Source organism: Biomphalaria glabrata, chromosome 15 (genome assembly GCF_947242115.1).
Source record: "Biomphalaria glabrata chromosome 15, xgBioGlab47.1, whole genome shotgun sequence".
Classification (NCBI taxonomy): Eukaryota; Metazoa; Mollusca; class Gastropoda; family Planorbidae; genus Biomphalaria; species Biomphalaria glabrata.
In genome coordinates, this window is record NC_074725.1 from 3,413,659 (window position 1) to 3,438,056 (window position 24,398).

Consider the following 24,398-nt stretch of genomic DNA (forward strand, 5'->3'; position numbering starts at 1 on the left):
GGCGTCGCGCTGTGAAAACTGGCGCACAGGTTGCTGAGGAAAAAAGAACAACGCTGGCAGAAGAAAAACGCCAGAAAAGAAAAGCAAGACAAACGACACTAGCTCCAGCTGAAATAACCTGCCCAGTGTGCGGCCGAACATTCCGGGCTCACATAGGTCTCACCAGCCACATGAGGAGGCATAAAACCCCAGTGCAAAGCCCTCACCCCCCTGGATGACAAAGTGGTCATCATCGAACCACGATGGACGAACTATATATATATATATATATATATATATATATATATATATATATATATATATGTTGTAATTATCTTTGACTCAACTCTTTTGACACACAAAATAATAAATTAAATTATTATTTTGTAGTTATTTGCAGGAGCTTGCATACCTAGATAAAGCTAACTCTATCCTAACCCTAACATTAACGGTACCTAAACAGTAGGCCTATATCTAGAGGAAAAATTTCGATTTTTGCACATTAACGTAACCTGTAGCTAATCAGTTAATGAGCAGATTAGCTAGCTTAAATATATGGCTCCTCCTTCGTAGCTGAAGATGAGATAATTTCCCATTTTCTATGAATTTGAAGATGGCTTTGAAGTCCATTTTTTCTTTTAAAAAGCCGACCACATAGATGGCATGGGTTGCTGCAGATATGCCTGCTTCATTTCTCACCTTCCCTTTTTTTTTAAATCTTAGATCTACGTTCTTTGTTGATTACCAAGCTCCTTGCGTTATATCATGAAACACGACACTCACGGCCGCTGTCAATAAGAAAGGACCCAGAGCTATAGCGTTTCCCTCACACTCCTTGAGAGAACTCTTAAGGGTGTCTTTGTAACGTTTGTGTTGACCCTCCCACGAAATTGTTGCTGTGGCATGTATACTGTTTATCCGTAACAACGTCTGTTTTGTGGTCAAGCCAATAAACCAAATGGATTATTCTTTAATGCAACTCTAATGTCCAACCCAAACCAAAGACTAGCTAAGTAATGTGCACATTGACGGATTTTAAGCTTTAGCGGTACTGTGTCAGCGTCCTCTACCGCCTTAAAATCGTTTTCTAAACTAAAATGTACTAAAATGATGGTACTGATAAATCTACCTTAGTCTAGTCCCCTGCCTAGAATGAGAAAGGAGGGGATGGTGGAATTAATATGTCTCATTAATTGTTTTACCATTAATAAGATACTTGGTAAGCTAAGTATTTTTTTAACTCTCAATAATTTCATATAAAACACACGCGCAAGTACGTACGCACACACATACACATATATACACACATATGTACATACAAACACATAATGAAATAAAGCATCATCAAATTTAAAAAAAAAAAAAAGAACATCTATGAGAAAAACAAAAAACGAAAAAAAAACAACTACACTAGTACCGATTTTTTATATTTTATTAATTTTTTTTCAGATTCAATAGAACACAAAAACATGTATCCTTAACAAACTCAATCTACACCAACACATACAAAATAAAATATTGAGAAATAATATAGATTCAGACTAGTAAAATGTACATCTATTTCCTGTTTAGATAAATAGGTTTACATTCCCTCTAATCTAAATGTATTCAGATTTTATTTATGTAATAGTTGGCAGCACACTATAACTCATTTTATTTATTTTAACCAACAAAATAAATCTGGCAACAATTGGCTGCCTAGGAGCTGTTGCTATCATCACTTAAATATGGCGGCCCCATAAAACATGATCATACTCCCTTTAGGCAAGCTTTGCTTTGTCATCCATTTTACGCAATATAACATTTAAATACAATAGCTACCCGTCTTGTAGTTTCGTATTTCTTTCTATTGAAGACTATTAAAAGCAGTAAAAAAAAAATGGATTCCAATAACAAGACCCAAGTAATACAATAATTTGGAAAATGTGTACAAACATTTGTAATGCATACACTTATCTTTTTTTTTTATGAAGACCTCATTTAGATTTTTGGTCTGAGAGATCTAGCTACTTAGAATTCTTAATGAATACTTTTATTTAAAGACAATACCTCCTTTATACATCTTGTAGAGTGATTATTTTGCTCTTAATAAATAATGAATGCTAGATTTAAAAAAAAATACTAAAAATACAAAACAAAGCTTATATTAAGCGTAGCTGTATCAATTAGTTTGGATCAGTCATGTAATTAAATTTGTAATAGATCTAGACTATAATAAATCTGTCCGATTGCAAATATTTTTACCAATTAATTTTGTTTAGCGCAATTTCATGTTGTTAGCTTTCTCAATAAGCTCTGATCCTATCAGTTGTCTGGACCAGTTGAAAAGGGGGAGAAAGAAGTGGGTGATGGCTTTTTAAATGTGTTTATAAATTAATAATAAAAAAAGGTGAGCAACCTGACTTTGAGCTCGAGGGCTAAGGCCTCCTTGATACACCAATCACTATATCAGCGTAATGCTTATGAAAACAATGTTTTATAGTTTCTATTGTTAGCTTCAAACTTCAAGAGGCGAAGTATAAATGGACTTGTTCAATTTAAACCACATTAGCAGTCAAGTACAATTTCTTTCCCTTGTTCGAGATACAATAGAAAATAATTAATTACCAATAGTTAAATAGTTTATTTTACATGTATCGGACGCGCTTTCAGAATCGAAGAATATTACAAACCTTATACAGAACTGCATGGTGCCACTGTGAAACCAACAGTTATATATAAGCTTACACAGACCCGAGTTCAAGCCTCTTACTTGCGTGGAACATAACATGGCTATTACGCGAGACCTAAAAACTGTTGTTAAATGTTGCTGGTTCCTTAAATTGGTGTGAGATGAATACTCTATAGTTGGACGCGTTGAAGTTAGGACTAATCGGGGATTTCCTTAGTCACGTGAGTCACATTAAAAAACTGAGAACGGGCCTCACTTAAGCATAGAACAAGACGTGTTTTTAGGGCTAACCACGTTGGACCGAGCCCTTCTTTTGAAAATGAATAGTTTGTGTTTTAAACGGCTCTGTTTTATCGTAAATTGTTTGTTCTGGTTTGTTACATCGTAATCTAGTTCTATAAAATATGTTCTCGTATCGCACTAAATTGACAAACAACATTATGACTGTCCAATTTGCAATTCTGTGGGCTTATTGTACAATCAGGCGACATTGTTTTTCTTTGGTCATTCTTTGTCCATTATTCATGTTTTTATTTTCTTTTATGTTTGTGCCGAGGACGTTTGCACCCCATTTTATAGAATTTTATGTATCATTTTTTTCCCCCAAAACTTTTATGACAATAATAATATTGAATGCATAATAGTAGAGTGTACACTATTGTAACTCTAACCCCTTTATTCCCAAAATGAAGCACTACCTCCTAAAGTCCCTAGCATTGACCCCTTAAATTGTAACATAGATCTAATTAAAATGTATTTTAATGTTTATTCTGCACTTTAGATTACAATTGAGTTATCAACTAATTCTACACTACAGAAATGTTGGCAAGTACTAAAAAAGGTCAAGAGTCGAGATGAATGTATAATATAAACTAGATCGAGATCTAAATCTAAATATCTAGAGTAGATCTCGATCTTGTCTAGATGTAGAGTGTAGATTAGATTTAATCATTTCACTAATGACTTTAGTTTATAGAGTCTAGTATCATAGATAGGTCTTGGTCAGATCTACCACAAGCATGGAATACAACAATGTAGATCTAGAATCAGTGGCGTAGCAAGGTATCCTGGGCCAGTGTTCAAGAATATCTTGGTGGCCCCCCCTCCCTCAAATAAGACTAATGTATAGTGTGACAGAACTATTGAGTCATCGGAATGTATGGGTATATTATCCTAAAGACATTCCATTACTATCTGCTTTATGTAGATCTTGCTCCTCATTGTTCAACATTTCAAACACAACGCTGACTGCGCTTAATAATACTCGACAATAACCAATTCTTATTTTCCTCTAAGTGATGCAGCTTCCAGGCGTTCTTTTTCCTTTGAGAAACACAAAATAGTTTGTATTAACAGCTTTAATACATCAAAATATCCGAATCACTCCATGATGATTATCTTGTGGGCAAAAGTATCTGAGTGTACCATAAGCCATGCTCTTTCTATTGGATTCAAGACGCGCCCATCTTGACATGATGTGAACAAAAAAAAAAACAAAAACCAAGTCCTAGCAATCTGCCACGTCTTTAACTCAGCTGACGGAATCATTTAAGACCAAGTTTAAGTCTTGGTTAGCACAGTGAACATAATGCGCAAGCGGCTTCTTTTGATGAAGCAATACTGGAAGACCATTGTGGCCCTACTATCCACTTTTATTGGAGGTACCATCATAGCCTTAGCCTCGCAGTTTATTTAAGAATAAATAAGGATTATTCATTACTAGGAGCATTTGTTCCCGCCAATTCTGCAGACTTCTGGCTCTCACAAAAACGAAAACCTAGACATGACTCTCTAATTGCTTTTTTTAAATAGGTATTTCATCCTCGGAAATCGCAAAACGTTTGTTTTTTTTTTAAATACATGTGCGGATTGGACCTTGGTATGTTTACCAAAACTGCATTGCCAAACAGGTCTATATCACGTTTTGAATCTTTGGAGTTTTGTTTTCATGTCTGATTTTAATATTCATAACAATTTTAAATAAAGCCTGGCTAGATATTTTTGTATAAATATAATGGTGATAACTTTAAGAACTATGAACCAAATACTAAGCATTGGTCAGAGTTCCATTTACGTATATGTAAATATGTTTATATCTTCGGATAGATCAGCTGTGTGGGGAGGGGGGAACTGCTGTGTGGGCGACATCGTCCAGATCGCATTGGCATTCATCTCCGAAAGACACTACTCCATGATCATGTTTTTGTAAAAATATAATGGTGTTAACTTTCTTTACGAACTATGACCCAAATACTAAGCATTAATAACAGAATGATACTATTCCATGATTAATTTTGACATCCTTCTATCTTCTACATCTTTGATATAAACCTGCTCCCCAATTCAATTCTACTATACATTGTAACAGAACGAACATTTCAACTTTAACGATATATTATGTAACTTACTCTGGTGTTTAGTCTCCTAAATATTTAATGTTATTTTTAAAATTATTTTTTTTAATTTTATCTTCTCTCGATTTGAAATAGAAACTTTAGACCTCACATTTTAAATACAGAAAAAAAAAGAAACAAATTAAGCTTGGAGAAAATTGAATAATTAGCAGCTGTGTCGAAATTTTAATTCGTGAACATCAGGACTTTAGTGTCGTCCGTAAGTTCTCACGTGGGCGGCGGGCCCCAAACTAGTCAAGAGTCATGGGCCCAAGTGCATTGTTGCTACTCCACAGGCCGTGGGCCCCTAATGGTCGTGGGCCCGGGTTCATTGAACCCCTTCGCGCCATGGATGCTACGCCACTGTCTAGAATTAAATCTACCGGTAGGTCTAGAGATCTAGAGTCTATATATAAGTAATGTTATAATTTGTCTGCGAGAAAAACAATTTAAATATTAGTAGTAATATTGATCTAGATCTAGACACAATCGCATAGATCTAGTCATAGACTCATAGTGATGATAGCCATAGAGTATGATAGTGATAGATATATTCAACGTTGGTAGAATCTATCTAGTCATAATTATACTAGATCTAGATCTAGATTCAAAATTTAATTTTATCCTTTATTTACGTGGAGTAAGCCAGAGTCAACAAGCGGTGTCTGGGTTATGTTAAAGCCTTAGCGCGTTTGCCCGGGCCCCTGACATTCAACAGGCACCCTCGTGCTTACAATAAATAAGTGACTCACTGTTAACAATGTAATTGTTTAATGACATGAATATAAGTAATAATGACAACTGATGGAGTAATGACATTGAGTCTAAAATATTATAATATTGTGGTTATAGTAATTAAACAATAATTCTGCACCTTGCTATCACACAACGCCACACAATAGTACGTTCAACACTGGCCCATTGCCGATAATAAACTCCAATGTAATCTTGATAATCCCATAACTAACTCCCTGTAGAGACATAAGAAAAGACAAATTGAAAGTTCTAGTCCCAAAACGCTAAGGCAGCGAAACAACTGCGAAATGCAGTGATGCCTTAAATACTTACCCTAAACAGGGGAACACAGAAGAATCTCAAAGATACGTTACACCAGCATAATAACAAAACCACTCCATAAGCTTAAAAGCAGGGCAACAAAGAAAGTGCGTTCAAAAATTGTGCACTTAATACACATTGGTGCTAGAATATCATAACCTACGCACCGACAAGCGGTAAATCTAGTTTTCAGTCATTAAAAAAAATATTAAAGAGCTACACTACAATGTATGCCATGACTTTCAAGACCTTAAATTTTAAATCTAAATATTCTGATTTTTTAAAAGACAAATATTGTCTTAAAACTTTTCTTTTTGTGTGTGTTTGCAGCAGTGTAGAACACTGACATTCTAAGCACTGATGTTTCTGCTTGTCAGTACATCTTGAAGCTGTATGTTTAACTCTCTTCCTCCACATTAAAATTTTCAGAGTCCTCTGTGTTGAAAAGGAACCGGCTAGGCTTGTTTTATTTTTCTCGAGTCATGTGGCCATGACCACATACGTGTACTTTTCAAATACCTCGGAGCTAATGTCTCAGATGAGGAAACAAAACCCGAACTACTGGCCCTGAATAGCACAGTCCACAGCAGCCCTTTCAAAACTTAAAAGAAGACAAAGGCTTAGCCCTCGGCACCACAATCAGACTGATGCGCTCCCTGGTCATGGCCACATTTCTATATGCTTGTGAGTCTTGGACGCTGACTGCAGAGCTAGAGAGGAGGATCCTAGCAATGGAATTGAGATGCTACAGAAGGATCCTAGGCATTATATTCAAAGACTGCATCACAAACCAAGAGATTAGAGATAGGGTTACTGCAGCGATCGGACCCCATGATGACCTGCTAACTACTGTGAAAAAATGCAAGCTTAAAATCTATGGCCATATTACAAGATCTTCGAAGCTCGCAAAGACCTTCCTTCAGGGAACAGTACCAGGCAGACAGAGAAAGCGATGGGAGGACAACATAAAAGAATGGACGGACCTGCCATTGAAAGAGGTTCTAAACAGGGCAAAGGACAGAGAGGAATGGAAAAAGACGGTCGAAAAGTCTTGCTTGGTGCCCCAACGGTTCAACAGACTAAGGGATATGTAAAGGTACAAAAAACTATTCAGAATTTTAATTCTAGGCATTATCAATAAACGTATGAATCAAATATCTATTATTGTTACTAGATTAACATTTGAAACCTACATCAACAAACACAAGTGAAGATAGCTTTACTACCATTACTGAAGAAAGTTATAAGGATTCTTTAATAAAGGTAAAATTTTTAATACAAAATGTTACCTGTTTACTGAACATATTGATCTATCAGTACAAAAGACAAATATGGTATTGCAGAAAAGGAACAATCTAGTCCCTGCTACTATATGAGATGTTCAATCTATGAAAGCTTCTACAATTTCTCTTCTATCTTTAATCTACAGTTTCAATTTTTAATGTAATGCAATTTTTTTCCCGTTCACAGTTGGTCATCGAAGGTGCAGCTTATGATTTTTAAATAAGATGGTGCGCAAAAATGTTCAGGAACGTCTGCTTATTTATTGAACTCTTCAGGAATACTCCGGTAAGCATATTCAAAATACATAGAAACATTTGAGTAGAGTGTAGGAATACTTGGGTAAGCATATTCAAAATACAAACAACTTTTGAGTCGAGTGCGGGAATATCCACTGAAAGTGTGTTCAAATTAATATAACTTGATTTTAAGATGATTATAATTTGAAAAATTACAGTTTCATTGTTGTTGTTTTTTTTAGGAAAACTGTTGGAGCTGTTTTCAAAATCGATTTCCAGGTTTCACCCAGTGTCCTGAACCCATTCAAATTTTAAAAGCTAATCAAAGGAATTGTAAAAACAAAATAGTTTGAACGATTTCAAAACCAACTGATTAAAATAATAAAGTCAGGTAAATATTATTCAAGAAAGAGTTCTACCTAATATTTTTGAAATGTCATACAATTTTAACCTCTAGAATAAGTAGTCTAGATAGGTTTAATTGAAAAATTGATATGTTGTAAATTTGATCATTTTATAGGTATAGAGGACAGAAAAGATAGTAATTGACGCATAAAGTTTACCTGTTTCATACCATGGGCACAAACACCTACAAAACAGAATAATATAATCTACATACCAGTAGAGTATTATAAAAGGGCTAAGGATGTAGAAAGTTGGCAGGCTATCATTTTACAAGAGAGAAATGGAGATAGACGGTGAATGGATCTTGTGTGGTGCCCCAAATGGTTCAACAGACTAAGGTATAGGTGAAGGTGAATTTAGGAGAGAAAGAAAAGTAGAGGACTCACTCTTTCAATTATGGTACTTTGAATAGCTCAAGTAAAAATATAATACATATTTCTCATTTCATATGTCCAAGCATGGAACATGCTAAACTTCACTTTGGCGAATACAGTTGCGACCTAATGTTAATGGTATAAGAGTTGATGATTTTGTGTCCTCACTCTCCATGTAAACTATTTGACTAAAAATGTCATTTAAAGATAATTGTTTTTGGAAATCTTGATTTAAAGCTTCAGATTTAACTCCATAAATATAGAGTTCATCCCTAAATGTGACTGCTCCATGAAGTGGCCAGTCACAACTCCAAAGTTTGGCCAAATATTTAAATTCCACATTTTCAGAATTTGACTCAACCATCCAGAGATTCCCATTGGTTTGTAAGAGATAAGTTGAAAGTTTATGTTTAAAACTAATCATACCTGTAGCAGGGCCATCTAAAACATCAAGACTTATCCACGTGTTTTGCAAGGTATTAAAACAATCAACAGCAGTTTTTTCCCCTTCGCTTTCCAAGATATAAAATGCAAAAATTAAATACTTGTAATTTGTCACATGAGTTATTGGCACTGTATCAGGTAAATCAGCCTTTTGAAAAGATATTCCTGTAGTTAAGTCCACTTGCCAGACTTCTTGACTTGGAGGTGAAAGAATATACAAGAAAGCATCAGCCACTACAACAGAATGTTCTGGTGGGAAAGTGAATTTAATATTGACTTCTATCCAATTACCATTAATAAGTTTTAAAATATGTTTTTTGGCTGAGTTTGATCTTAAGATTGGTGTAGCAGAAATCGATTCACCTAGAGCGTATAGAGTTTTATCAAAAGCAGCAAATGTGACTCTCGATTCACAAAACAAATCAGGAAGTCGAAGCCATTGCTTTGATGAAAATGAAAACGCTTTTATTTTTAATTCATTTTCTTGGTATTTGCTTATAGCTACAGCAGTGTTATTATAGCAGCCATCTTTTCTAAAAATAGCGCCAGGTGGCCACGCCCCATTGCGTTTGCTAACTTGAAACTGGTAAAATATAGCCTCAATTATTAAGTCTGTGGCTTCTTTATTTTCTCTAACTAGTGGACAATGAATCAACCATTCCAAATATGATGGGCTTAATAAACAAGTTCTTATGTTTGACAACAGAGTAAAAAAATGTTGTTTTCTATTATCATCCAATGCATTGTTTGTCACATCTTTATTTGGCTGTTGAATGCCTGGTGTTTCAAAACTGTTTGAGCCCGTCCTGATTCTCTTCTGACCTGACTCCTTGTTCAAAAGGTTATCAGAATCTTCAGACATTTCAACTTGCACATGAGGTTTAAATTCAACCCACTTAAAAAGGGCAATTACTACTAAATCTTCTGAAATTATTTCAAGATCTCGACTTTTTATCAGTTTCATAACATCCGAAATTTGCATCTCAAAAAAAAAGTCAGTTTGGAAAAAAGAGTCTGCGTTTTTGAGAATAAAGGACCAAATAACTTCTGTTACTTCTTTGGAGTCAAAAAGTTTGGCTAGCTTATAATATTCAATGTAATTGTTCAATGACAATGATGTTTTAGCAAACTCTTCACACTCTGTAATTAGAAAAGGTATTTGTAATTGGTGTGCAGCTCTCCAAATATCAATGACATTGTCATTGGTCAAAACACCATGACCAGTGTACAGAGTCTCCAGGATCAACTCAAAAGTTTCACTTGAGATGTCTTCACCAGTCACACACTTTGATTCCGTTTCTTTCATGCCGGATCTAAAAAGTCCTCTAAAAAAACCCAGAACAAACAGCTAGAAGAAACCCATGACACTCAAACTTTGTTGTTCCAACGATTACAGCAAAATCTTTCAACTCTTTACATTTCCAGAAGTCGCTTAAACATTTGACTATGCCACCGGCCACTTCTTGCTTGATCTCCATGTCTTTATAACTGAGAAAAAAAATACATTTAATTTTAATTATTTTTTTTTTATTTCTTGAACAAGGGAAAGACATTGTACTTGACTGAATTGGTTGTATAAGCTGAAATAATCTCATGTAAAGGTTTGCCAGTTTAAAGTTAATCTTCTATTTTCATACGCACCGCACTAGCAGAGTGGTTAGTGGTTAAGGAGACTTAAGCCATTAGTTCAAATTCAGGTCATTTCCCCACCCCCATTTTTTTAGAAATGCTTCTAAAAAGTGATTATAGTAATTCACCAAGGAATATTCACCAAGATATGTTCACCAAAGTATATTCACCAAGGTATATTCACCAAGGTATGTTCACTAAAGTATATTCACAAAGGTATATTCACCAATGTATGTTCACCAAGGTATATTCACCAAGGTATATTCACCAAGGTATAATCGCCAAGGTATATTCACCAAAGTATATTCACCAAGGTATATTCACCAAGGTATAATCGCCAAGGTATGTTCACCAAAGTATATTCACCAAGGTATGTTCACCAAAGTATATTCACCAAGGTATAATCGTCAAGGTATGTTCACCAAAGTATATTCACCAAGGTATATTCACCAAGGTATGTTCACCAACGTATATTCACCAAGGTATGTTCACCAACGTATATTCACCAAGGTATATTCACCAAGGTATATTCACCAAGGTATAATCGCCAAGGTATGTTCACCAAAGTATATTCACCAAGGTATATTCACCAAGGTATATTCACCAAAGTATATTCATCAAGGTATATTCACCAAGGCATGTTAACCAACGTATATTCACCAAGGTATATTCATCAAGGTATGTTCACCAAGGTATATTCACCAAGGTATATTCACCAAGGTATATTCACCAAGGTATATTCACCAAGGTATGTTCACCAAAGTATATTCACCAAGGTAAATTCACCAAGGTATATTCACCAAGGTATAATCGTCAAGGTATGTTCACCAAAGTATATTCGCCAAGGTATGTTCACCAAAGTATATTCACCAAAGTATATTCACCAAAGTATATTCACCAAAGTATATTTACCAAGGTATGTTCAACAAGGTATGTTCACCAAGGTATGTTCACCAAAGTATATTCACCAAGGTATGTTCACCAAAGTATATTCACCAACGTATGTTCACCAAAGTATATTCACCAAGGTATATTCACCAAGGTATGTTCACCAAAATATATTCACCAAAGTATATTCACCAAGGTATGTTCACCAAAGTATATTCACCAAGGTATGTTCACCAAGGTATGTTCACCAAGGTATGTTCATCAAAGTATATTCACCAACGTATGTTCACCAAAGTATATTCACCAAGGTATATTCACCAAGGTATGTTCACCAAAATATATTCACCAAAGTATATTCACCAAGGTATGTTCACCAAAGTATATTCAACAAGGTATCCTTTTCTTTCTCCTTTCCCTATTTTCCCAACTGGTCCATATAAGTGATAGGATCATAGCGTATTAAGAAAGTTACAAGCATGAAATGCTTGACTAAAACTAATCGCATAGATTTTTATTGTAAGTCCAGATTTATTAAAATTTAATTACACGAATGATCCAAACTGATTGATATGATTACACTTAATATGCGCTTTAAAAAAAAGTATTTTGTATGTTTCTCTTGTTTTAAATGTGTGATAAACATTTAGTTAAGTAAGTAACTCTGTAAAAGTTAAATTAATAAAATAGTTTAGTTCCTATCTCTAATGGTGAGGCGATTCGGTCGGTGAAGTAATGCACACCAGAGTTATGCCAAGTGCGTACTGCCCTGTACTGATCACCACATTGTTCAGTCTTCAGATCAAGGCAGCTAAATGTTAAAAAGTTGATGAATGTGCAGGACCAACGTAGTGCCATGCTTGAGGTTGAGATCAGAAAGATCCTGGAAATTGACCCCGACGCATAATTGAAGTGAATTTGTTGATGCTGCTGCATCGTTTGGTGTACCAACCTCAAAATGGAGTTTAAACTACAGAAGTCCCCATTAGAAGCCATATTTATTAAAAAAGTAATGACATTACTTTTATATGGTAATTAATAATATACAAATATAGGTATAGATGGATGGATGGATGTGTGTGTGTACATAACTAATCTCTATTACATTCTGACCCTTCATTCTTTCGGAAGACGTTTACTGTGCCCTAGAATAGGTTCTTCCTAAAGTTAGTGGAAAAAAGGGGTCTGGGGGAGCATTGAGAGCAATATTTCTGGTATTGAAAGCCAACAAAATGCATATTCTGAGGTATCTACAGTGCATTATCTTTCTATCTAAAAGGTTTATTTCAAAATAATGATACACCTTTGTATCATATAGACACAGACAGACCTATGGTCTATGTGACCTATCAAAAAATTGGGATTTATTAAATTGTTACAAGAAGTATCTTATAATCTATAATTAAAACTCAATAAACCTTACCTTGTAACAGACCTTTTAAACTTAGACTGACTATGACAAATTTATACACATGAATTGTCTTACGTACAAAGTTCAGTATTCAGTCAAGCTTAGCTTTGCCACCCATTTTACGCATGGTTACATTTAAATACAATAGTTACCCGTCTCATTATATTGTCTTATTTCTTCTTAGGACCACTTCAAGCACTAAAGAATAGATTCCAATAAAACAAGGTTTAAAAAAAAAGCCATAATTTGACAATTAATCTATATGTGTAAAAGCAGGCATAGCGCCATTAAAAGGAGAAGACAACTGAACACATAATGATAATGAAACTAAAGCTAACGTCATAAACAAATACTTTGCATCAGCATACTCAGCCCCAGGAGACAAAGAGATATTACTGAATTTCAACCAAGTAGACAACATAGGGGATATAGAATTACAAGAATCTCTTAACCAGGGCAGAGTACCAAGGGACTGGAAAGAAGCTAATGTCAACCCTCTATTTAAAAAAAGGAGAAAAATCAGACACAGAAAACTACAGACCAGTATCACTTATCAGCATCACATGTAAAATCCTAGAACACATAATATGTAGAAACATCATATACCACTTAGACAAACATAATGTCCTCACACCATACCAACATGGCTTTAGGAAATATAGATCATGTGAAACACAACTAATAGGACTAATTGATGATTTTTCAAAAGGTTTAGATAACAGTGAGCAAATAGATGCTATTTTACTAGATTTTTCCAAAGCTTTTTACAAAGTTCAACACAATAGTTTGCTTAAAAAATTAAAATATTTTGGCATTGATGGTCCATTACATCAGTGGATTAAAGATTTTCTGCTAGGGAGAGAACAAACTGTAATAATAAATGGCTCTAAATCAACACCGATAACAGTAAACTCAGGCGTACCACAAGGAACAGTCTTAGGCCCACTACTATTTTTAATTTACATTAACGATTTACCAAATTGCATTAGTTCAGGAACAAAAGTCAGATTATTTGCAGACGATTGCATAATATATAGAACAATAAAAACAACACAAGATGCAGAAATTTTACAAAGAGAATTAGATGAATTACACAATTGGGAATCAAATTGGAGCATGTCTTTCCACCTAGAAAAATGTCAGTTATTAAGAGTATCAAAAAACTAAAACAAATTAATTCCACTTATCTTAAACCAGTAACACAGATTAAAAACGCAAAATACCTAGGTGTTAAACACAAAATACCTAGGTGTTATATCAAATGTAAAACTGTCATGGAGTCTCCATATTGATGAAACTATCAAAAATCAAATAAAGCATTAGGGTTTATTAAAAGCAATTTCTATAAATCAAATAAGGACATAAAACTAAAATGTTATTTAACCTTGGTTAGGCCAATAATAGAATATGCATCCTCTGTTTGGGACCCCTCAACTCAAGAAAACATTAAGAAACTGGAACAGACACAAAATAGAGCAGTGAGATTCATAACAAACGAATATTCACATTTGACTAGAGTAACACCTTTAGTAAAATCACTAAATTTAGAAAGCCTTCAGGACAGAAGACTCAAAATTAAAGTATCAATTATACATAAAGCACTGAACTATAATCTTCGAATACAAAAACAAAATTTAATAAAATACTCTGAAAGAAACAAAGATAAAGGCACATTCCTCGTCCCATATGCTAGGACAAATTTGTACAAATACTCCTTCTTCCCTAGTGCTATTAGAGCATGGAATGGGTTGCCTGAGCTAGCCAGGAAAACCAGTGACTTGGTAGAGTTTAAGTCATTGGTTAATATACATGACTAAATGCATGACGTGTAGTACGTAATCATCTTTTTTTTTGAAGTAACGTCTGTATTATATAAGATAAGAAGATCGGCACAATTTAAGCAGAATCAAATTCTCAGCTCTTTGTCTTGTGATTCATTTTGTACACCAATGATTCTCAATCAGATAGTGTCAGGTATTTGTTGAATGAAATTACTAAAGTATTATTAAATATTAATGTGTTTATGTATTACAGTAATTTTGAATTACAAATGTGTGTTTTATATTAAAAGATGTAATATTTTAGGCCCAAGTTCAGCCCGACAGTCACACCATACACGCTCTGTTATACATAAATTAATAAACGAGGTGTATGATGATTTAAATAAAATTATGAATTTAATCTAATGATATATTTACAAATGATAATGTCATCTGATCTATGAAATGATAAGCAAATATAAGTGCATATAATATGATATGAAAAATCACCATAATTTTAGGGTTCAGTACAATTGTCCACATAAACTTTCAAGACAACAGCTGGTAATCCCCGTAGATCTAGCTTCTGGCTCAGATACTGTTCACCGACGCCGACGATTATTAGTCAAAAGGTCATAGTTCACACTGTATCACCAGGTCTGGACACAGCAACCCGCAGCCTGGAATCTGGAACCTCAGACTCGTGAAAACAAACTTGAAACGTCAGACAGACTGGATGAAGACCTCAGTCCTGTAGACTAAAGCTGAAATCTTAATATTGAAAACTGAGACTTGACACTGAGTCTAACACTAAAACTTGACACTGAGTCTAACACAGAGACTTGACACTGAGACTTGACACTGAGTCTAACACTGAGACTTGACACTGAGTCTAACACTGAGACTTGACACTGATTCTAACACTGAGACTTGACACTGAGTCTAACACTCAGACTTGACACTGAGTCTAACACTGAGTCTAACACTGAGACTTGACACTGAGTCTAACACTGAGACTTGACATTGAGTCTAACACTGAGACTTGACACTGAGTCTAACACTGAGACTTGACACTGAGTCTAACACTGAGACTTGACACTGAGTCTAACAGTGAGACTTGACACTGAGTCTAACAATGAGACTTGACACTGAGTCTAACACTGAGACTTGACACTGAGTCTAACACTGAGACTTGACACTGAGACTTGACACTGAGTCTAACACTGAGACTTGACACTGAGACTTGACACTGAGTCTAACACTGAGACTTGACACTGAGACTTGACACTGAGTCTAACACTGAGACTTGACACTGAGTCTAACACTGAGACTGACACTGAGTCTAACACTGAGACTTGACACAACTTGTCTCTACAGTACAAGATGGAGAGAAGGGAACAGACGATTTATGACGAAAGTCATAACGCGCTATCACTCTACGTCACAAGAAATAATGACTAAGCAACAAGGGGAGATCATTCCCCTAGCCTACACAATAAAATAAAAAGTCACTCAGAGGACGTCATCAACTAGTGATAAACGCGGCGCTATTAATTAGATAGAGAAATAATTCCACTATACAACAAATAGATAATATGCATGACCAAATGCATGACGCGTAGTACGTAATCATCTTCTTTTTTGAAGTTACGTCTGTATTATATAAGATAAGAAGATCGGCACAATTTAAGCAGAATCAAATTCTCAGCTCTTTGTCTTGTGATTCATTTTGTACACCAATGATTCTCAATCAGATAGTTCTTTCTGCTCCATCATAAAAAAACGCTGATGTTGCAGGGAGCAAAGATTACTATTACTTACAAAAATGTTCTTATTTAATGCTAGCGAAAAGACTTTGGCTATGTTTTATCACACTCACATCTGCAATATTTTACGTTTCAATATCACTGCCTGGTACGGCAATCTGAGCATTAAAAAAAAGTAAATTTCACAGATTCTAAATGCTGCTGGTAAGGTCATTGGCAAAAAATAAACCCCATTTGGGCAGCAATTTGAGGCAAACGTTTATAAAGAAGCTAAAAAGATTCTTGAAATTAAAAAAAAATCGCCCTTTGGGTTAAGATTTTGTTATTTTATTATTACAAACAAGACACCGATAGGAAACACAAACAGTCACAAAAACTCTTTTGTCCGCCTGGCAATTATATCATTAAATAAAATTAAACTATCCGATATGAACTTTTCGCATGTAAATTTGGAGTGATTCTGGTGTGAATGTATATTTTGGTTTTCTATAGTTATAATGTTTTGTTTGATGTAATGCACAATTTGTAAGACAAATTTCCTAATGGATAATAATAATATATTATGTTAGAAACGAACGAGTTTTAATTCTCTGGCACTGCCAGGATCAAGTTTCGTTAAAGAGAAACAAAATTTATTGTAGTCTTTTAACAGTTTCCACTGAGGAATTTTCTGGTGATGTGCCAGGTCTGCAGCAGTACCGCCTTCTGACAGGCAACGAGAATCTTTCTAGGAATGTTAAGTGCCTTGAAGGTAGCTGTGAGGTCAGTTGTTATTATCCCCTCGGTTGATATAACAATGGGGAATATTGTTATTTTGGGTAACTTCCATAAATGCTTAATCTCGAAGCCTAGATTCCCATATTTTCTTTTTTTTTCCCGTTTTTCTTAAAGACAGTAGTACGGGGATGTCAATAAAGCCAAATGTTAGTGTATTAATTTTGCAAGTTGGTTATGACAATCTAGGTAGGCAGATTCTGATACGGCTGAACATCCAGCCATTATGGGTTCTATTGACTCAATTGACTCATCCACATTTTCGGCATTTGACTACAATATTGAGTTTCAGGATATGCTTCTCGTATATTTTTTGTCCTAATTACTCTGTCCTGTATTGCTGTAAAAGCCTTCAGTTTCAGGGTAGAGATGACCTGCTTTGAGCCATGTTAAGAAAGCAGCCTTGTCAATGTTTACCCGTCTAATAAAGCCGGTAATTTTCAGTGGAGTGTTTTTTCCCATTGACGAATTGGAGCGGGAGTTTGAGTTTGTAAAAGCTATAAGAATATTCTTAAAAAGCTCACTCTCTGGATTTGCTGAATAATTTTCCGATCCACATAAACAATGTTTTGTTGGTCAGAAACCACCGGCAGATCATTCTACGAATCGATTACACTTTCTTTGTGTGATCTTTTAAATGATGCATTATGAAGCCATATAAATGTAATAATAATAATAATAATAATCTTTATTATCCGTAAGGAAATTTGTCTTACAATTTGTGCATTACACCAAACAAAAAAACATTATAAGAAACCAAAGTGTACATTCACACCAGACTCACTCATAATTGACATGTGACAAAGTTTATACCAGATTGTTCTTAATTAATGATTTGATTGCCAGGGGAACAAAAGAGTGTTTGTGTCTGTTTGTCTTTGCTATCGGTGTCTTGTATCTCTTTTGTGATGGTAAAATCACAAAATCCTGACAGAAAGGTTGATTCTTTATTTCGAGGATCTTGTTAGCTTTTTTATAGATGTTTGTCTCAAACAACTGCCCAAATGGGGTTTGTTTTTTGCCAATGATTTTGCCAGCAGCATTTAGGATTCTATTAAGTTTATTTTTAATGCTCAGATTGCCATACCAGGCAATGATATTGAAACTTAAAATATTGCAGATGTGAGCGTGATAAAACATAGCCAAGGCCTTTTCGCTAACATTAAACGAGGACAGTTTTCTTAGTAGTCGTAATCTTTGCTGCCCTTTTTTGCTGATATAATCAGTATTTGCAGTAAAATTTAGTTTATTGTCTAGGATAGTACCAAGGTATTTAAAGGTTTGAACAATTTCAATAGTCTCTCCAGCTACAGAAACAATATCATTTTCCTTCTTGTCCCTACGAAAGTCGATTATCATTTCTTTGTTTTTTTTACATTTAATAATAAAAAATTATCTTTACAGTATTCTTCAATGTGTTCTAATTCTCTGAAATACTCATTTACGTCTGATCTCTCTGAGAGCAACAACACTTTTTAGTGACGAATGTATCTACACTATGCATTGTCGATTTAATGTCAATGGTATAAATGTTGATAGCACTGTGTCCTCACTCTCCATGTAAACTATTCTGTTGAAATTGAAATTTAAAGATGTTTGTTTTTGGGAATCTTGTTTTAAGGCGTCAGACTTGACTCCATAAATGTAGAGCTCATCTCTAAAAATGACTGCTCCGTGAAGTGGCCAGTCAAAGTTCCAAAGTTTGGCCAAATATTTGAATTCTACATCGTTAGACAGTATCTCAATTAAAAATAGATTCCCATTGGCCAGTAGGAGATAAGTTGATTCGGATTCCTTAAAACTAATCATACCTATAGCAGGGCCATTTAAATCATCGAGTCTTTCCCACGTGTTTTGTGACGTGTCAAAACAACTAACAGCTGCTTTGTCCATTTCACCTGCCATGATAAAAAATACAAGGATAAATTGATCACAGTTTGTCACGTGAGATATTGACGCTGTGTAAGGTAAATTAGTCTTTCGAATAGACGTTTTGGCTGTTGGGTCCAGCTGCCAGACCTGACAGCTTGTGGATGAAAGTATATAAATGAAAGCGTCAGCCACCACAACAGATGATTCGGGTGGTACTTTAAATGAGACATTAACGTCTGACCAAGCGCCATTTGTAAGTTCGAAAATCTGTTTGGTGCTGTGAGAGGTTGATTCCGAGAAATCAGTTATGATTTGAACAGTTGCAATTGTTTCACCAAGAGCATATAGAGATTTATCAATAGCAACAAAATTAACTCTCGACTTGCTAAACAAATCCGGAAGTGGAAGCCATTGCTGTGTTGAAAACGAAAATGCTTTTATTTGTATAGTCTCTTCAGTCTGGCGTATAGCTACAGCAGAGTTAACATAGTTGCTATTACTTCTGTAGATAGCCCCACGTGGCCAATAGCCATGGTGCTTTCGTACTTGCAACTGGTAAAATAAAGCATCTATTATAATGTCTGTGGCTAGTTTGGTTTTATTTACCAGTGGGTGACTGATCAGCATTTTCAAACACTTTGGACTCAGTAAACAAGTTCTTGTATTAGACAACAGATCAGGAAGCTGTTCTACTCTCTCGTCATCATATAAATCCTTAGTTTTATTCTTGTTTGGATTTTCAGCTTCTAATGCTTCGAAACTAGTATAGTCCGTTTTGATTCTTTTCTCACCAGAACTCTGGCACATACATTCCTTGTCTGAATCTTCAGAAGTTTCATCTTGCTGGCGAGGTCTAAATTCCACCCACCTCAACAAGGCGTGCACTACATCATCTTCTGAAGTTGTTTCAAGATCTTGACTTTGAATCAATCTCAAAACGTCCGGAACTTGCATCTCCAAAAATTTGGTCGTTTGGAAGAAAGCGTTTGCGTTTTTCAGAATAAAGGGCCAAATAATGTCTATGCCTTTGTGAGAATCAAAAAACCTGCGAACAATGTAATTGTCCAGAGACAATGTTGCTAGAGCGAATTCCTCACATTCTTTAATTAGAAATGGTATCTGTAACTGATGAGCAGCTTTCCAGATGTCAATGACATTGTCATTTGTCAAAACATCATGACCAGTGTACATAGTCTCCATGATCAACTCAAAAGTTTCACTTGAGATGTCTTGTAGAGTCACACACTTTAATTCTGTTTCCTTCATCCCGGATCTAAAAATTCCTCTAAAAAACCCAGAACAAGCTGCCAAAAGAAACCTATGACACCCAAACTTTGTTGTACCGAGCGTGACAGTAAAATCTTGCAGTTCTTCACATTTCCAGAAGTCACTCAAGCCTTGGAAATACCGTAGGCTACTTCTCGTTTGATCACCATGGCTTTACAACCTGGAAAATATTATTAATGATTTAATTAATGTAACAAAAAGTTAAACCGTGAAAAAAAAATAACAAGAGGGTACCTGACTTTAGTTGGGGAAAGTAAAGTCGTTGGTCGTTGTGCTGGCAATAGAAACAGATGGCCTTAACATCAGCTGCCTTATAGATCGCAAGGTTTGAAAAGGGTACTTAACTAGTGGAAAGTGGGTTTAGTGATTAAAATGAAAGCCTCGGGGTGGGGGGAGGGAGAGCTACTGTATGTTGAAAAATAGGGAAATGTGGAAATATTAAAATATTATTTTTCGGTATATTTAAACTTATGAAAATATGATTACAAAGTAAATTTTTTTTTACTTGATTTTTCTGCATCAAACAAAGATGCATATGTGCTTACGCCAGGGTTGGTTATAAACTGTACTCAACTCAAGTATTTAGTTTAAGTTCAAGCAATGCTTTAAAAAAAAACGAACAATCTAAAAATGAACAGGCTAAAACCTTAGATCAGGGGTTCTCAACCTGTGGGTCGCGACCCCCTTGGGGGTCGATTGACCAATTGCCAGGGGTCGCATAAGACCATCGAAAATATGGATTATTGTCTATTGCCTTAGATTGAAGTTACAAATGTGTACATTGCACTTGTGATTTATTCTAAAATGGATTAGTTTGCTGGAATAAATTCAGACAAACGCTATTCATAACGGTAAACGCCCATGGTAAGTTCCCCTCTCATACCATGTGGTCTATAGGGCAAATGATATAAAGGTCATCTTTTTCTATGGTCCACGGTTAATGAGGGTGTCATGTGGCCAACACAACGACCAACCGCCTTTACTTTTCCCCAACTAATATCAGGTACCCATTACTGCTTGGTGGACTCAGAGGTGCCCTAAAGATCCCGAAATTAAAAATCCCAGGATTCGAACACGGGACCCTCCGGTTCGGAAGCCAAGCGTTTTACACTCAACCATAGCGCCTCCTGCTCTTGGTAAGACTCTGTAGAAAATATGGCAAAATAATCACACATCGGCTATTTTTCTTATAAAAATTTAACAGCTTTAAACTTCCAAGAACAGCTTGACTAATGTTTCAGAGTGACAATAATAAATCTGATAAAATATGTCATAACTTGTTGGCAAGGCAACGTGTCAGTCCAACTGTTGCGCCGGTTGGCCATCCACCCATCCAGCCCTGTGGTGGTACAGCCCATGGAGGGCTCTGGCTCTGGCTCTGGCCTGCTTCAACACATTATTATTATTATAGCTTTTATATAGCGCTACTTTCATGCTTATAGCATGCTCAGAGCGCTTTGGTCCAATCTCATTTATGGACCAGTGGGGAGGGGGATATCTAGGAGTTGGTTTTCCGTGCTGCCTTTAGGCGCTCAGTAAACGCAAATCTGCCCGAGTCGGGTGTCGAACCTTCTAGGTAGCCAAGACAAGCTAAGTTCAAGCGCACTTAGCCTCTCGACCACGCTTCCCACATCCCTCCATTCAGATCTCATTGGTCTTTCGTCTCTACGCCCTAACCCCAAGCTGTTGCAGATCTGTCTCCACAGCGTCTTATTAAAAGAGCATCGAAAAGACACTCATAACCCTACCCAATTAAAATGAATTTCTAATTTAAAATGTCTCAGCTAAGTCACTTTTGACTACGCCAGGTCGGTGAGATGTGGGTCACTTCTGTCCCACCAAGGCTGGAATCGAGCGATACAAAATCTAGTCTGTTTCATACTCTGTCAGACTGTATCAGCGCTATTTGTTGACTAAGAAGCATGTATAAGGTCAAGACGTCTGTGTGTAGTGACTCAATGAACTTCTCTTGTGTGTTACGCCGTTCTCTCGTGTGAAGTGTTATTGTTTTGAATTGAAAAAAGAGAATTCTTGTGATCAAGCAATAAGGATCAATAATGCAGTCTTTTTCTACTCTATTTTTATACTCATAAATAAGAATTTTTTACAAAAGAAATAAAGAAAAAGTAACAAAAGTATGCTGTAATATCTATCCAGTAAAATCAATGGTTTTGTCTTCGTGTGGTCAATGTAAGTTCAATAGTTTTGAAATTATACTGAATAGATGACATCCGGTCGTTCAGACTTTAAACAGTTATGCATTTATTTCTCTGTGTGTTCTTAATGAAGTTAATAACTCTTCGCATAACAATCAAGAGAAGAAGACATTGAATATCTATTGTAGACAATGTCTGTATCATAAACTTGGTGTAATATCAATTCTGGTAAAAAAGAAAGCTTTACTAACTAACAAATACATTTCTTATCTTTTCGTTTATCTAGAAGAAAACATGTACACAATGAGTAATAGGGAGTCTTAGTTACCTAGAAATGTATGAATCAAAAGAATAGTTTTACCTGGTATTATAATCTGAACACGTAACAAGAAGTAGAACTCCCCTGTGTACAGATATCAGGCTGCTACTCTGTGCTACCTTAGATATGTGTAGCATGCTCATTCGTAGAAACAAGAGATGGAAGTTTTACTTTCATTTTAAGTCATGTGAAACGTACTGCCTGGTCGATAGGGGAGAAGGGGCATAACTTTGATTCTCCACCCTCCAATATGTTAGCTAGTGTGACATCTAACGCAATATTTGTATAAGGAAATATTATTAGGGAGATTTATGTTGAACTTTTAACATTTGTTCACGAGGGATGAAAGAGTTAATTTCATGAACATTTTATAGTTCCTTTTTTTTTTAAATTTTAAAAATGTTAAAGATTTTATTTGTACAACATGTTTTTAAATTCAATGTCAACATTAGGATTTCAGGCCGTCTTTGGATTTCCCAAGCTCTTAGCATATGAAAACAGCTTCTAGGAGGAAGTAAATGCATAACTGAGTTTTAGTTCTTGGGAATTGACTGTTGTAAAAGTCATAGAAAAACGTAAGCATAAGTGACACAAAGGTGAATCCTTCATGTTTCAATGTTGGGATGACATTTTTTTTTTACAACTCAAATCTCTATATAAACTATAATATAATATATAAATTAAATAAACAGTACATAACAAGACAGGGAAAAGGCCGCTAAGTGTATAGTAAAATGTAGACCATTTATTTGTAATAGGTCCCATACAAGCACAATAGAAAAAAATACTTAGCATAGAAAGGGCTTATCTAAGGGGAAGAACTCCACTTGTACAGCCATATATCTGAGAAATGAGATGCCTGCCTGGGCATTAACTAAGATCGGAACCATTGCACTAAGGGCTGCAAGCTGCCTAAAGGTCGCTGGCTCTATCGCACTAAGAGCTTCAATCTGTCTAAAGGTCGCTGGCTCCTGATTTTTCCTTAGGGTTGACTTCCAATGTTTGGGCTTGGCAGCAAGGCATCACAAGTCCTTTATATTCCCAAGGCTGACAATTGCTAGTATTTATATTCTTGACTACCTGGCAAGGCTTGGCTTACCTCGGTAGAACTTTAGCCTCCCCAAGCTTCTTGTTTTATGATTCTGTGTCAATAGTGTGTATTCCCCTCCCATGTCATTTCTTTTCTTATTTACGAACCAATAACGCAAGCCATTACGGTACATGTAACAGGATTGACAAATCACTAAACGGACATGGGACACTCTGGGCGACAATGGAAAAGTACAAAGTAAATAAAAACATGATGAAAGTTATACAGAATCTCTACAAGGCGGTTACCAGTGCGCTGTACTTCAACAATAACATTGGGGACTGGTTTAAGACCACAGTTGGAGTAAGACAAGGGCTGCCTGCTTTCACCAACACTCTTCAATATCTTCCTTGAAAGAATATTGGAAGATGCTCTCGAGGGCTATGAAGGTACTGTTAGCATTGGAAGCAAAAGAATGTCTAACTTGTGCTTCGCAGATAACATTGATGGCCTAGCAGGGACAGAAGAAGAAGAACTAGCTGAATTGGTGATGCGCATAAACAAGACTTCTGCAGCTTATGGTATGCCGAAAACAGCCACATTATGACCAATAGCCAACGGATCTTTAAGGGGGAGGGCATCAATATTGGAGGGGAAAAGCTGACAA

At 35.7% G+C, this 24,398-nt stretch overlaps 3 protein-coding genes across 3 annotated transcripts in view; all 3 read right to left on the reverse strand.

The window, feature by feature from the left end:
• The window catches only part of LOC106062345 (kelch-like protein 40b), a 68,041-nt gene extending 53,750 nt beyond the window's left edge, over positions 1–14,291 (reverse strand). The window contains exon 1 of the transcript XR_008775037.1: positions 14,152–14,291. The gene's annotated coding sequence lies outside the window, so the exon portion shown is untranslated. The remainder of the gene's footprint in view (positions 1–14,151) is intronic.
• LOC106061004 (uncharacterized) lies at positions 5,798–13,249 on the reverse strand. The gene is made up of 2 exons (XM_056012544.1): positions 12,780–13,249; positions 5,798–10,330 (listed from the first exon to the last, which is right to left on the reverse strand). Exon 2 carries the CDS (start codon positions 10,146–10,148, stop codon positions 8,493–8,495), a length of 1,656 nt encoding a protein of 551 aa, XP_055868519.1. The 5' UTR covers positions 10,149–10,330; positions 12,780–13,249; the 3' UTR covers positions 5,798–8,492.
• Positions 14,292–14,919: 628 nt separating the features above from the next.
• LOC106061003 (uncharacterized) lies at positions 14,920–22,911 on the reverse strand. The gene is made up of 2 exons (XM_056013187.1): positions 22,744–22,911; positions 14,920–20,386 (listed from the first exon to the last, which is right to left on the reverse strand). Exon 2 carries the CDS (start codon positions 20,203–20,205, stop codon positions 18,559–18,561), a length of 1,647 nt encoding a protein of 548 aa, XP_055869162.1. The 5' UTR covers positions 20,206–20,386; positions 22,744–22,911; the 3' UTR covers positions 14,920–18,558.
• Positions 22,912–24,398: the final 1,487 nt, after the last annotated feature.